Source organism: Pezoporus wallicus, unplaced genomic scaffold (assembly GCF_028554395.1).
Source record: "Pezoporus wallicus isolate ANWC-B61680 ecotype Strahan unplaced genomic scaffold, APGP_CSIRO_Pwel_v1 contig_3952, whole genome shotgun sequence".
In the NCBI taxonomy this organism is placed as follows: Eukaryota; Metazoa; Chordata; class Aves; order Psittaciformes; family Psittacidae; genus Pezoporus; species Pezoporus wallicus.
Window position 1 is genome coordinate 9173903 of NW_026635034.1, and position 14094 is coordinate 9187996.

Below are 14094 nucleotides of genomic sequence, written 5' to 3' on the forward strand. Positions count from 1 at the left end.
TATACAACCACCAAAGAACTGGGACAACAGCATGGCACCTTCTGAAAGCAAACAGGAAAACTAGAGGGAAGGATGGTTTTAAGACAAGTTGCAGCAATCTGCAAACAGCAAATGAGTAGTATTTTTTTCCATCCCAGACATACCTGTACAGAATGTTTCGGGGAACAGCACCATGTGAAACGCTCAGCCACGCACTTAGCTGAGAGAAGAACACAAAAGAGCGAACAGCCAATAAAAGGGTCTTCTCTTCAATAAATCGATCTCCACTCCTAAAATGGAGTAAAAGAAACACATGGATGTTGGCAAGAATGTACACTATTAGAACAAGAACATTTTCAAAGCTTCATTCTGACAATAAAACACAGCTGAAACAAACAAAACAATGAAACATTGAAGATTACAGAACATGATTTGGTTTTATCCACAAAGTAATTCATACAATTTAACATAACAAGTCATGTACAAAAATCTTCAGCTAGGAGCATTTCATAATCTGTGTTGCAGAGTGTGCACTGCAGAACGTATGAGTAGATGACTATGATTAAAAGATGTTCAGATTTCATTGGTAAATAGTGGTTTTCTTAGGGCAGTCCTCATGGCTATGGACCAGTTCAAAACCACTCATAACTTTAAGGCCTTTAATATGACAAGATTCTTGCAACTGTCAGCTAATCCTCATATTCAACTTACTGTCGAGGAACTGGCTCCAAAATCCACCTTTCTAGTAGCAATGCATCTTGTTTGATTGCAGGGTCATTTAAATCATTCCCCTCAGTGGTGGGCCCTTCATCGCTATAGCAACAGTCTGGAAGCAGCATCACTTCTACCATGATTGGAATATTGTTCTTCCACAATAGCATAACCTCAGATCTGGTTCGCCTGGCTTGACGACACTGAAGGAAAGAAGAAATGTCAATGCATGCAAGCCATAAAAATATTAGCCAGATTTAACTGTACTTTAAAAACATGTTCCAAAGTACTGGCAAAGGCTAAGGGTGGAATTCTGTAAACCAGGTTTTACTAATCAGAGATAAGATTCCAGAGCTATTAAATGAAAAATTATTAACAAATCCTTTTATGGTTGCCATTTGAGCAACTTCTGTAGACAATTATATTAAAAAGAGCACATAAAACCACGTTTCCCCAATAACTGTACTTCGCTACCTTGTACTTGTCTCTCCACAAGTCATCCTCTTGGATGGACACACTCAAGTATCTTTATAAGTTCTGTGTCTTGGAGCAGGCTAACTTCTACATGAATAATAGCTTAAATTCTCACAGTACTTAGGAGCTTTTACTTGAAATGGGGTGCTCCAACCTTACTCCCCAACAGAGTAGCTACATTTGTTGTGTTCATGGTTTTGGGTCACTAACTTTTCAATAATACCTGAAAAAGCAAGAAGTTAGGCAAGTCAGCCTATATTTTCTCAAAAAAAAAAAAAAACCAAAACGAAACAAAAAAAACATCAAAACCAAACAGACCAAGAATGCTAAGAATAGCACTCACCATTTGCATAATAAAGACTTGAAAATGTACTGCATTGAAGTAGTCATGCAGAATTTCATGTTCAAGGATAAAAGGCTTAATGATCTCTCATTTTAAGGACAGCTCTATTATTAGTATGATACTGAATTACATAGTCATTTAAATGTGGGATTGACAGAAAGCAATTGTTACTCGTGCTAAACTGTGACTCTACCATGGGGTTCTCAGCTGACTTCGATCAGGGTAGCAAGGATGCCCACCATGACACTTAAAATGAAACGAGTACCATCATACCTGAGCAAGTTTGTCGCTGCATTCATGCTTAGTTGTTGGCAGCTGACCTGATTGTGCCGGCGGGCAATGAAAGCCCTCTGTTCTGCCTTTGATCGAGTACTCGGGTGTTCGACCTTCAGTGATCAGCAAGGCCAAGGAGACCAGGAACTCCTCAGCTTCATACTCAAAGTATTCATCCAAAGTATCTGTCAGTTCAAAAAGACAAAGAAATGACATCTGCTGTATACTAAGCTTTCAGTTGTTGGCTTAGCCCACAGTTTTGTTTCAATTTACATTTAAAACGAGAGCTATGGGAAATGGATCTTTGTACCACACTGGCTGCACTCCCTGTAAGTTACTGTACCACCACAAAACAATTTTCCTCGTCCCATAACATTGTTGCTACAAGCAGACAAGATTAGAAATACTCTGAAGAACGATTCATATCGTAACTGGTCAGTGCAGCAGATGTCAGCGGTGCTGAGAAACAATGGTTTGTGCTGTGAACCACAGCTGGATCACAGCCTCCCTAGAAGAAAAAAGTTCCCTGGGTTCTGGTAGGGAAAGTCTGACGGCAATATGACTTGGCATTGTTAGTATCATGGGATAGAAAGAGAAATCACAGTACATCATAAAATACATTAAAGATTGAATAAGGAAAAAAAATATTTACTTCTATTAGAAAAAGTGGGACACAATGTTCTTGAAGTTTTTACTGTGATTCCCTCCTGCTGAGAGCAAGGCTTACTTGAGAGGTCCATTTTCAGTTACCATTAACACACAGGAAAGGTTCCCAAGGAACATACAGAGTGTTCATTGTTTTGTACCATGGTCAGTCTAAACTTGCGCAAAGAATTAAAACTCAACAAGTCTCCGCAGACAAAGCAGCAGCTGGCATTGCTCTTCATGAATTACCCTGGCACACTCTACTCCCACAGAGGGAGAATGTTCCCTGATTTTATGGTGTTGTTTATGGTATGACCACCCTTCTCCTTCTCCCTCATCATGAAGATGTCATACATCATTCAAACAGATTCGAGTACAACCAGATCATGTCACTCCCTTCTCTGCTTAGAAACACTTATGTTTCAAAATGATTTAGTTACTGAAGAGGTTCAGGAAAATCTCTTTTCTGAAAAACCTAAACTACTTCTACTTCAGAGTCTATTTTAAGAGCAGCAAAGAAAAGCAGGTGGAGGCAAGGCTGCCAGCAGTCCTTCACCTTTATGCTTTAGGGGAACAAAAGCACATGACATCTTTACAATTTTAGCTTAAATGTCCTAAGTCATCCAACAAAACTGCCACAGGAACTGAGTTAATTTCTATTCACGTTTTGATTACCATGCATAAAACACCTTTCCACTTGGAAAGAAAAGAAAGTCTCTTTTGTCTTCGTTCCTTCATAGCAGAGCGTTTGGCAGACATGGCAAGACAGGCTTCAGAGATCCATACAAGAAGAGATGCATGAAACAAAAGCTGCAATTAAATGTGCAATTACCTGCATATGCAAATTGTAAAGTGTGTAAAACTAGCTTTTGCATGTACATATTTGCCTAGCCCAGGCTTGTACTCCACAGACCCCAGGGCTTATAGCCTTTTTGACGGATCTACATGAAGTAAATAAGAGAAGCCAGCCCACTGCCAGGGAACAAAATTCATTGCATAGTCATCCTCATCTTTACTGACTCTTTCTCCCCACCCTTTTAAAGGGATGCACTTACACAGCTGCTTTCAGCAGCAGGGACAGGCTATAACTGGGCCCCTCTTTGCACTGTGTGCCCATACGCAGCCAGTGGTGCAGCACTCCTGACCCACACCAAACATGTCACACCTGCATGCACACATCTATGAGAAGACGCTAGCCACTGGACTGCCACAAACAGCACAGGTCCTGTGGCTCCATCCTCCATGGGGGAGCAGGGAAGGGGCTCTTCTGACATAGCTGTCTGCCCCCCACCTTGGGGGGCACCCTGACCAGAAAGGGACCATGGGCCCTGGAAGAACAGGGTGCTGCCAGGACAATTCATCTGGCCATTGCCTGCCCTCAGGCAGAAGAAAAACCAGAGAACAGATGAATTACCCTGGAAGACCCCACATGGCACGTGAACAATGCATTAAATCATCTGGCACGAGTTAAAATGGTTATTCATCTGACGGATGGCAGAAAATGACTAATAAAGGGTGCATGAAAGGAATAGTAAATAATAAAGGACAAGACACTTTGGTGGTGTTATGAGTCACTTCGAAAATTAGGCACCTGCTTTTTTTTTTTTCCTTCTTTTTTTCCAGCTGAAAGCCTGATGAGCAGTAGGCAAATCATTCTTGAGGATATGGAAACGCGATTTGCAAGGGCTCTGAAAAGCATTTGGTATTCTAGGTGACCAAAACCATAATGGCAGCATTATTTATCTAGAACAGGGTGCCCAGAGAAGCTGTGGCTGCCCCACCCCTGGCAGTGTTCAAGGCCAGGTTGGATGGCACTTGGAGCAACCTGCCATAGTGGAAGGTGTCCCTGCCCATGGCAGGGGGTTAGAACTGGATAAGCTTTTTCCAACCCAAATCATTCTATGATTCTATGATCTTTCTGCTAACACAAGCTTTGTGCTCATCTTTGTATGTTCAAGGCCATGGTAATGTCAAGGAAGCCACAGCTGGAAATATCACTACTAGAGTAATTTTCCTACTCTGACATAGAAGTTCAAAAAGTCTAGAAATTGTTCAGCAGGAATGATACTAACTTAAACCAGAATTGCCTCCTGCTTAGCAGACTAAACAGAAGGGGAATTCAACCTTGAGAAAATGTGTAAGAGGAATTCTGTTTAGTTAAAATAAGTAAAAACATCTATGGGTTTACAGAAAAAATAAAGAGCTTGAGCAAGATCTGCACATGCTTTTGCACACAGATCCCATCTCAAACTTGATCTTACTGTATGTAACAGAAACATGCACAGTAAGATGTGGTATCTGAGAATTTACCTTCAGTGATTTTAAATAGCAAGGGACAGTAAAACTGACAAGCCCTTTAATTAACATTAGCAGCTTACTATGTGAAGCTGTAGACCTTGTATTACTTCGCTCTCTTTTCTTAGAAACAAAAAAGATAAAAATCCATATTTGATCAGAAGCTTCTGGACTTGACAGAAATTAACAGATAAATCCTATGGCCTGAGTGCTTCTGCTGAGCTGGTTAGATGCAGGTAAAAAAGCCCACCCCCTTTTTACATGAAAAAAATCTGATATCAAAGCTTATATTGTATATCTAAAACACTCAGTGTCTTTACAGACATGTAGCACAAACTGACATAAGCCATAGACGGTCTAAGCATGTCTAAGATCCAGTGAATGTAGTAAATAAGCAAGATCTAGTGAATAAAGCAAGGTAAATAAATCTGAAATGAGTAGTGATTATTTCAGAATACATATGCAATACTACTTTATGTAAAGAGATAAAGCTTACTTCTAAGTTCAATTTGCAAACGCTGCCTCTGTTCCTGTATCAGACCCATTATTTCAGAAGCAACTAGTTTCTTGCCTTAAGCATAGGAGGCACATCTCGCTTGAGATTCAAATATGTATTGGCTGCAGTCACAAAAACATGATATTGCTTCAAAATAAATCTTCTTAAAAGATGGTAAACAGCAAGTATTCAACTAGGAAATGCTACTGTTTTCATAACAGCATTATAAAGACAGGGGCAATGCTTTATGTCAGCATTGTAACAAACTAAGTTTTTGATATGGACTAAAAAAGCACAAATAGCAAGGGATACTGATGGGTTTTCTTCAAAGTTCATGGGCATATTGATGTTTTTTAGCTCCATTAGGTTTATTTATCATTTAGTCCCTTTTCATAAAGGAAAAACCCCTATAAATATTGAAAAGCCTGGTAAATTGTTCCTATACAAAAGACACAGATGATGCAAGTTGATGTAATTGAGGACAAGGGTGGAAAGACATTTATAGAAACAGCAAACTCAGTGTTTAGTTATAAAAAGTCTTACAGTGTGTGTGCTGTAACCATTCTCTTTTGTGTATGAATCAGCCCTGTTTAAGAGACACATCATATATTGTGCATAGAGAAACCTCAATCCTATAATCTGACTATACAAAAATGATTACTTTTCTGCTTCATCTCTAGCAACGGGACATGCAAGTAAATAATATAAAATATGCATCCCAGCAGTGTCTGGGTTTTATTCCCCTTAAAATAGCAAAGAAAACCCAGTTACTTGACTGAGTAGGTTGGAATTAAAGTAACAAGACACTACAGCCCTTTAACAGATACATTGGAACTGAAGTTTATTGACCAGGTGGTCACAAGAGATAGCAGATGTCAGACTCCTCTAGGAGGGAAAAAGACAAACACAAATTTAGACTGAAGCTACTGCACATACCCCAGAACACACAGTACTGGAGAACTGGAACCTGAAGATACATCCTTGTTTCTTGCTTTGCCTCCTGCACATACCAACCTCAACTAAGGCTGATTTCATACACACTCTGGACAAGCAGAAAAGCCCATTTACCCAGAGATGTCATAAAGACAGTCTTCAAATCCTTGTCCTCCCCCACCCACTACACACGTGCACATCACTGGAGCACTGAAATAAAGAATAAGAACTCAAAAAAAAACCCAAAAAGTTAAACTGGCTGACATCTTAAAACATCTGTGGAAGTTAGGTAATAGTGCTAGGATGTGGTAGTAGTGAGTCACAAATCCACTTAACTGTCACCCAAGGATTTTCTCAAAACTTCAGTTAATCCACTTGTACCCAGCTGACTCCTTTCCCAAGCAGGTCACACTTACGTGGACCAACTCCCTTCCTTTTCCTATCACAGCATTTTCTGTAGTCATTACAGAAAACGTTTTCCTGAAATACATATATTAGAAGAGCATTTAATCTATTTTCTAGGCTTAGACAAGAAACAAAGACATTTGGCGCCATGTAACCCATTGTGCTCCAGGGGCCATCTGCAATCCTATGCCCTATCCTGTGCAGGGACAGTGAAAGGGTAAACAGCCCTGTGCCTTCTTCCTGCCACAAACAGGCAGTGCCACTGCAATCTCCCTTAGTCCATGCTTATTTTATTGTCTAGCACCTTTCCTACTGCACTGCACACCACAAACATCTACCAAGCTTGTCCTCTTTTCAGAAGAGCTTGTTTTCCTAAAGTGATGAATTTATTCAGCTTGAACTATCCGTTAGTCCTGACCTCCACAGATTTGGAGGGCTATTTTCCTAGATGGCCCACAAAACAACTAATAATTGACTTTAAATATGCTCTGTAACAGTCTAGACCTTCCTGGAAAATCTTCGGGCATCCATCATGGATTTTGAAGGCCACCAATTTAAAATAATCAGATTTCTACCTCGCTTCTCAGAAAGTTGAAACCCAGTAAGCAAAGCAGTAGACTAGAGCGCATGGTGTGTTCTGGTTGGATTCCCAGCTGACAAGCCCTGCTCCTGACCTACCCCAGCTGTCCAACAGGCACCTTGGCACAGTTGCTACCTCGGCTCTCTGCTTCCTTCACGTGTTACAATTTTCTTTGAAAGACTAAATATATTCCTTAAGTACTTAGGGTTTTTTGTGCTTTTAGTACAGGCTGTCTGTAAGGAGATGCTTCAGTCTAAGAGTCCTGTGGCAGGACAGTCAGGCTGCACTATCAGCTTTCAGAATCCACCACCTCCTAGCAAAGGCATCGCTCTGCATTTACGAATGTACAGCAAAAGATCTCTGGCCCTTCCCCCAAAACAGTCAACTGGATAAGTTTCATTAGCTCACTATTCCAAGAAGTAGGGGTAAAGATAGGTCCATATTTTAAGAATAAAGCAGGGATTCAGGACACTACTGTAAAGGAAATGAAACACAATGTAAACATTTGACTAACAGCTTCTCTTCTGGAATTAGAAACACCTATGGGTGCTTTGGTTAACTAATTCCATGTTGTGCTTCACTTCAAAAGAAAGTTGCCTTGAACCCCCCCAAATTCATGATGAGCAGTCATATTGCGTCTGCATATTACAAGCCTGTAATTATATCTGAAGTCACACGCTTCAAAAGCCAGGCTATATTAAGTATAACTTAAGCTATCAAGACGTAAAGTCATGAGATGGTCTACTTGCTTCAGAAAACAAAGTATTGGTTAAGTTTACTTAAATTGAAGCATATGCAAGGAACTGGTTACCTTACGTTAAAATACTCCTACACAGACATTTTTTCCCCCCACATTAACTCCTTAGATTCTTAGGGACCACGATCTTCAAGGTCAGGGCCAGCCATTACGAAAACATGAGGACTGCAGCACAATACCTCATCTTACTCTTGCTGTCACCTTACTTTTTCCAGGGTACCAAACTGAACCACTACCTGATTATCATCAAAAGCAGTTCAGCTGTAGGCAGGAAATGGCAGCATAGGAATTTCACATTAGGATTGATGCATACCTGCTATTCAAAGAAAATATAGAGTATAAGCTATAAAAAATTGCTGAATCTACTTAGTTTTGCATAGCAGAAGAGGAAGAAATTTACCTGCTTATAATTAGAAAAACAAAACCATGTACACCACTAAGGGGGGATTTTTAAAAGTCAAGACACAGCTACTTGGCAGATGATGAAGTTAGCTCAGAGCTCCAGAGTAATAAAAATCAATCAGTACCAATCAGTGCCATCAGCTCCACTCCAGACTGCAGTGCCGCAGTAACTCCCTAGTACGTGTGTATCACTGCCTACTTACCACACACTTCTGCTGGATGCCTCTCACAGCATCCAAAGCTAAACTCAAGGCAGCTTTACCATAAATAAAGTTACCAAAAAGAGACTGGTCTTAAAATTGGGCTGGGTTAAAAAAAAAAAACAACCAAAACCATACATTTCACATTTAGTAAAACTTACTCAGGTTCAAGCAGCTTAATAAGTACAGAAGTAAAATCCAGTTATATTTATTTAAAGCTAAGATTTCCTGCAGTCATCTCGGAAACTACCACTCTTTGAGAGTGCAAAATGCAGACTGTTAAACTGATCTGGGTGTTCCCATCTTGCTTCCTGCATTTTGGCTGACATCCTATTTTGCCATCACCATACTGCTTACTGAGTCACTTCTCTTCTTCCAACTGTAGGTTTCTATTTTTATCTAAGCAACAACAGTTTAACCTGCTTCTTTTGATTTTTTTGGCATTAAACCAAATTCTAGATCCAATATTTGCATTTGGATCAAGAAAACTGGTTTTATTTTCTCTTAACTGGACAAAGAAAAGGAATACTGAAGAACAAATTATGTAAGCTGAATTCTTTCTTGCTCCACATGGAAATCACAAATTGTGAAGTAGGTCATTATGATTTCGTCACCTGTATTTCATAGATGGAAAGCAATACCTGAAAATATGAAGTTTAAGGCTCATTTCAAACCTAAGTTCAACAAAAGTTGCAAGAGATCTCTAAAATACAACTCTATTCTGACATGGGTAAAGAAGTGCTGAACTGTCAGTATAAAACTGTAAGATTATCAGTGCTGCAATGTTTAGCATTTTATGTATAAGCAAGTTGAAGGAACAGAACATACATTTCTGCTGATCCCTAAACTTCCTAGTCTACAAAACAAGTTGCAAAAGACGCCAGTTGTACTGACATGCTATAACTGGACAGGTACAGAAAGCAAAGAACACTTGTCTCAGCTAATGCCCTTACTTAAGCACATATCAATTTATGTTTTCCTTTATATTATGGTTTCCTAGATTGTGATTTTATTAAATGTGACTACACAAAAAACTATCAAGTTATAATGAAACAAACAAGCCTATTAGCTCGTACTAAGTAATTTCTGAGTTTTCCATTCATTCTTCTCTAGCTTTTCACATTTTTCCCTTGATTTAACTCATGCTCTGCCTAAATTAGCTTATGTTAGAACAAACTGCATGACTCAATAAACCTAAACCTACTGTCACTGGGAGTGAGTGAACAAGTTACCTGACTGGGTTTAAACCACGACACCTACCTGAACAAAAAAAAAAACATAACAAACCAAAACACTTAGAAATCCTATTGCTTTGTCAGGTTTTTAAATTCTGCAATTCAAAACTATTCTTTTTCAGGTATATGTTAATTCATAAAAAAAAAAAACATTAGGAGAAAACATCTCTTCAGTAAGTACGTAGCTGTGGCACTAAGTATAGAACAGACACTAAGCTGTAATTGGAGGGGAATAAAAGATTTGTATCTAGTCTTCACTCTCACCATCAATACAGTGATTTACCACCCTCAAATATGCTGACATACATTTTGCTGAATTATACTGAAAACAAATTACTGAAATGCTCCTGTTTTAAATCCCACCCTAGTTCATAGGAGGAAGGGCAATGTGGAGATCAGACCTACGCTAGCTTCATAGTCACTGCCACCATAATGTGAAACCACGTCCAACATGCTTGGTTTGGGGAGCTGAAGGAGCCGTGTGTCACCCTAGAACAGAAAACAGAGTGCACTTAAGCTTACAGAACATGTGAAAATTTCTTCCTAAGGTGTTTTGTGGAAAAACAACTAAATACTTTTGTATTAAAATACAGATTTCCCAAGATGAGAATTCTAGATATAGTCAATATTTTCCTTTTTTTATCACTTCACAGCTTCCTTCACTGATGTTGATGATGACCATTTCATCTTTCGTCAAGGCTTCTCCAGCCAAGGGAACATTTTGGAGATAAGGATTATGATAGATGATGACCATCTTCACTGCTGTTACTCACTCATTCAAGAACCAACTTAGCCACAACTACATGGCTGAAGACATACAAACTGAAGGCTTTCATCAATTTACTCAGCCTTATGATAGCTGTAAATCCCACCCTGCAGCGACTCCACAGCTGTTGCTTTCTTTTCAAAGGAGGCCCGACATGAATTAGCTATGAAAAAGCATATGTATTTGGCTAAGCCTCATCTCCTTCTGAAGGACTATCTTCCACACAACACTTGCAGCAATTGAGGTCTGGGAAGTCCAATTCCATTTGGAAGCCAAGACATCCCTCCCATTAAACAGGTTGACGGCAGCTCTACATTGAATTCCAGCTGTGATAGCATTTTTATAATGCATAAATAAAAATGCATGCCAGAAATTTTATTTGAGGCCTTAAACACAAAACAACTCATGACAACAAACATAAGTTTCCTTTCTAATTTGTTTAACAATCCAGCTTGACAAAGATTCAACTATTTGCAGACTTCCGCAATATTTTATACAGAGATTGGCTTAAAGATGGAAAGCCGTAATTTGTAATAATAAATCACTCTCAGATGTTCCTGAAAAACAACACAGGACTGTTTAAAAAATACTTCAGTAGGTATTTCAGTGCTTATGAGAGCTGTCAGAGAGAGAGCAGCCCTCTATTTAAAATGCGACATGTTTGTGTCTTGTGGTGATCAGATGTTTGCTGAAGTGTTACTCAGTTTATTCCTCTGTAGCTTATCATCTTCACAATATAATCAAGTATCTCTGGGAACAGCATTCACAGTGATGTAGGGTTACACTTGCCAAAAAACAATGGGTTTTGAAATTCCCCTACTAAGAGTTAATCTCTTAGTATTTCATGCTTTATCTCATCACCTTAAGTATTTATCGTGCTTAGAAACTTTGACAATACACTTTAAAGTGTTCTTGTACTTATTTTCTTCTCAACACTGATAAAATAACACTTCTATGCTGAGGAGGAATGTAAAGTAGCCTTCAGCTCAGACACACTGAGTGAATGATTTGGAAAAGGCATTAAGGGTCTGAGAAAAACTCTAATGGGAGCATACAAAAATCCTGCTGGGGAAAGCCAGCTATGCTGTGTGAACATAGGTTCCACTGTGGTTTATGATCACCATGCATAAACTGGTATTCTTCTTCCCTAAGATCACTGCAAGAAAAAGAACAGTTACATCATGTGCTATTTGCTTCAAACCCATACTCAGACTTCTTGAATATAAACCAGAGTGATTTGAAAAGTGCAATGTGAAAGCACTGACTCATTTTTGGGTGGAATCAGCAGGGATGCTACAGCCACAGGAGTCAAGGGAACCTCCTGGAAAAAGTACCATGTTGATTTACAGGAATGCGCATTATGGAAACCCTTCACTAAGTACTCAGCCTTCAACACAGAACCATTGTCCAAGCAGGTGAAGTTTTGTAAGTACAGAAGCACTCAGCCTTCCACAAAGCCTGAAAACCTTCAACAACCAGTAGCCAAACACTCTCATCTTCACACAACAGCCAGGAGCCAACAAGCCCAATGAATGGGTTTTACGATAGCCATGATCTTTAGACTCTGATGTCAGGACATTAACAAACTAATTTAAACTTGTACAAATCAGACATCCCTGGTAAATCCTCCCTCCTATTAATCCCTTGAAAAGGATCTTTTTTCAATGTACAGAAAGATACCACATGACTGTAAATACTAAGAAGCTTTTGTATGTTGAAGATCTCCTTAAGGATACCTATCACTATCTGCAATGTCTCAGTCCTACTGTGGTAGCAAAACCCCAAACCAACAGTAAGCCAGAGGAGGCTGTGGGATAGGGGTGGGCAGAAGTTTAGAAGTTCTGGAAAAAAAAAACATCTATGACCTAGCCTACTTTTCGGTGAAAGGAGTCTACTCTATTAAAGAAATTAAAAAAGCAACTGAGGCCTCCCACGTGCACGATCAGTATGTCAGCTCTTCAGGGGCATCAGCTCGCGGTGTCACGCCTTCAGAAGGTTGTGGTTTCATTACCAGCATTACATATTTGGTACAAGCGCAACAGAGGTGCTATCAGCAACTCACCAGCACAACGATAAGCCCTGCACTCGGCCAAAAAGCAACCCCCTCCCTCAAAGGCACACAACACTCAATTTCAAATGTTGTGTGGTCTTAGAGGAACCTATAAGAATTATAATGATGTGAATGAAAGTCCTGAGAATGCCACCACTGTTACCCAGGTCAGCCAATATCCCGGTTTCAGTTAAGCCAAGATCCACATAGGTGAAGGTTAACTTGCTTTATTTGTAAATCCCAGAGAAGTCTGCACGACTTCTGCTGTTTTTCACGAGGCTGGAAAGACTTCATGGGACAGGAATTAAAAATCTGCAACTGCCTGGGCAGTAATGAACTTCTGTTTCTATCACAATACCCATTTTACATGTCTAGACTTATTTCACCCGTGCAAATGCTGAATAACTTGATGGATGCAGTTTCATTCCTCTCTGTTTTCAAGCAATTTGAAGGATCGCCAAGATTTAACTGAGTGACATTTATCTTGTTACAGTTCACATTTCACTTTAAAATTTAAAAAACAAAACAATAATAGAACTTTAAAAATCGGACTAATGAAACCCTAGAGCACTCAGACCTTGTTATGTTTTCCCTCCACACATACACACATCTTGGAAAGTACCTTTCTAAAACCTGGGCCCACTTGAACACTGACATTTCAAACAACATACTTGCTTGCTTACAAAAGGTGTCTGTTTTCCCTCTCCGCTTCATTCAGCCATCCTGCTAGGGCCGCGCTGCTGCTTTGAAGGCTACCAGAAACATCCAGCACCTCATGGAACACAAGTCCATGACGATGCTAGATGCAAGACATTCAAAGTGCCGAAATTACCACTACTAGAGCAAGAATAATAGCGGTGTACTCATATCTGCTCAAACCAATTCTCCCTTCAAGGGAAAAAGTGAGTTCACGGATGACTGCACCGTTGCTGGCACAGAGCTAAGACAGGCACGGTGAGGGCCAGCAGGCACAGCACTGACCTCGAGTCACCCACCATCCCTGGCCTCCGCTCCAAGTTTACTGGTTGCACGTGTGTTTTGTAACACCCTGTACTGTGTATTCTTAGAACATACTTTCCAGAGAACCAAAGGGACAGGGCTCACCCCTCCACGACCACTTCCAGACCAATCTCACCAGCAGCAGCAGCATCCTGCTCCTCAAGATAAACTAGCAGTTTACAGAATAGTGAAGGATCCAACCTCTGCGTCTGCATGCTCTAAAATCAGGTGACCCGTGAGGCAAGATACAGAGCAATAAATTATTAGGGAAAACAAAACACTGCTCTAAAAATAGCACACATGAGCAGCATGTGAAAAACAACAGTTTTTATCCAGTCAAAGCTCAAGGACCTCCACAGCCTCTTTTGTGTTTTGTGCAAAAACAACTGAAATAAGCAAAGACAGATAAACAAATAAACCCCAACTTTAGCTCTTCCCTGATAACTTCCAAAAATATATTCAAACAAAATATACAGCGGGGGGCGGGGGAGCTGAATTAGGGACCAACAGAAAAGGTATTAATGTCCAAAGTAAATATGCAATGAAACTTA

The 14094-nt window shown here is 39.8% G+C and overlaps 1 protein-coding gene across 5 annotated transcripts in view; it reads right to left on the bottom strand.

Annotated features, from left to right (window-relative positions):
* The window catches only part of ATOSA (atos homolog A), a 47574-nt gene that overhangs the window by 14367 nt on the left and 19113 nt on the right, over nucleotides 1-14094 (bottom strand). For 2 of the 5 annotated variants that reach the window (XM_057397676.1, XM_057397667.1), the window contains exons 2-5: nucleotides 10130-10217; nucleotides 1781-1965; nucleotides 691-893; nucleotides 144-269 (exon numbers count right to left, since the gene is read on the bottom strand). In XM_057397676.1, coding sequence (XP_057253659.1) covers nucleotides 144-269; nucleotides 691-893; nucleotides 1781-1965; nucleotides 10130-10181 — 566 coding nt within the window. In that variant the 5' untranslated portion in view covers nucleotides 10182-10217. Of the gene's footprint in view, nucleotides 1-143; nucleotides 270-690; nucleotides 894-1780; nucleotides 1966-10129; nucleotides 10218-14094 lie in introns of those variants that run through there. The other 3 variants (XM_057397684.1, XM_057397702.1, XM_057397692.1) reach the window with 2 other exon arrangements.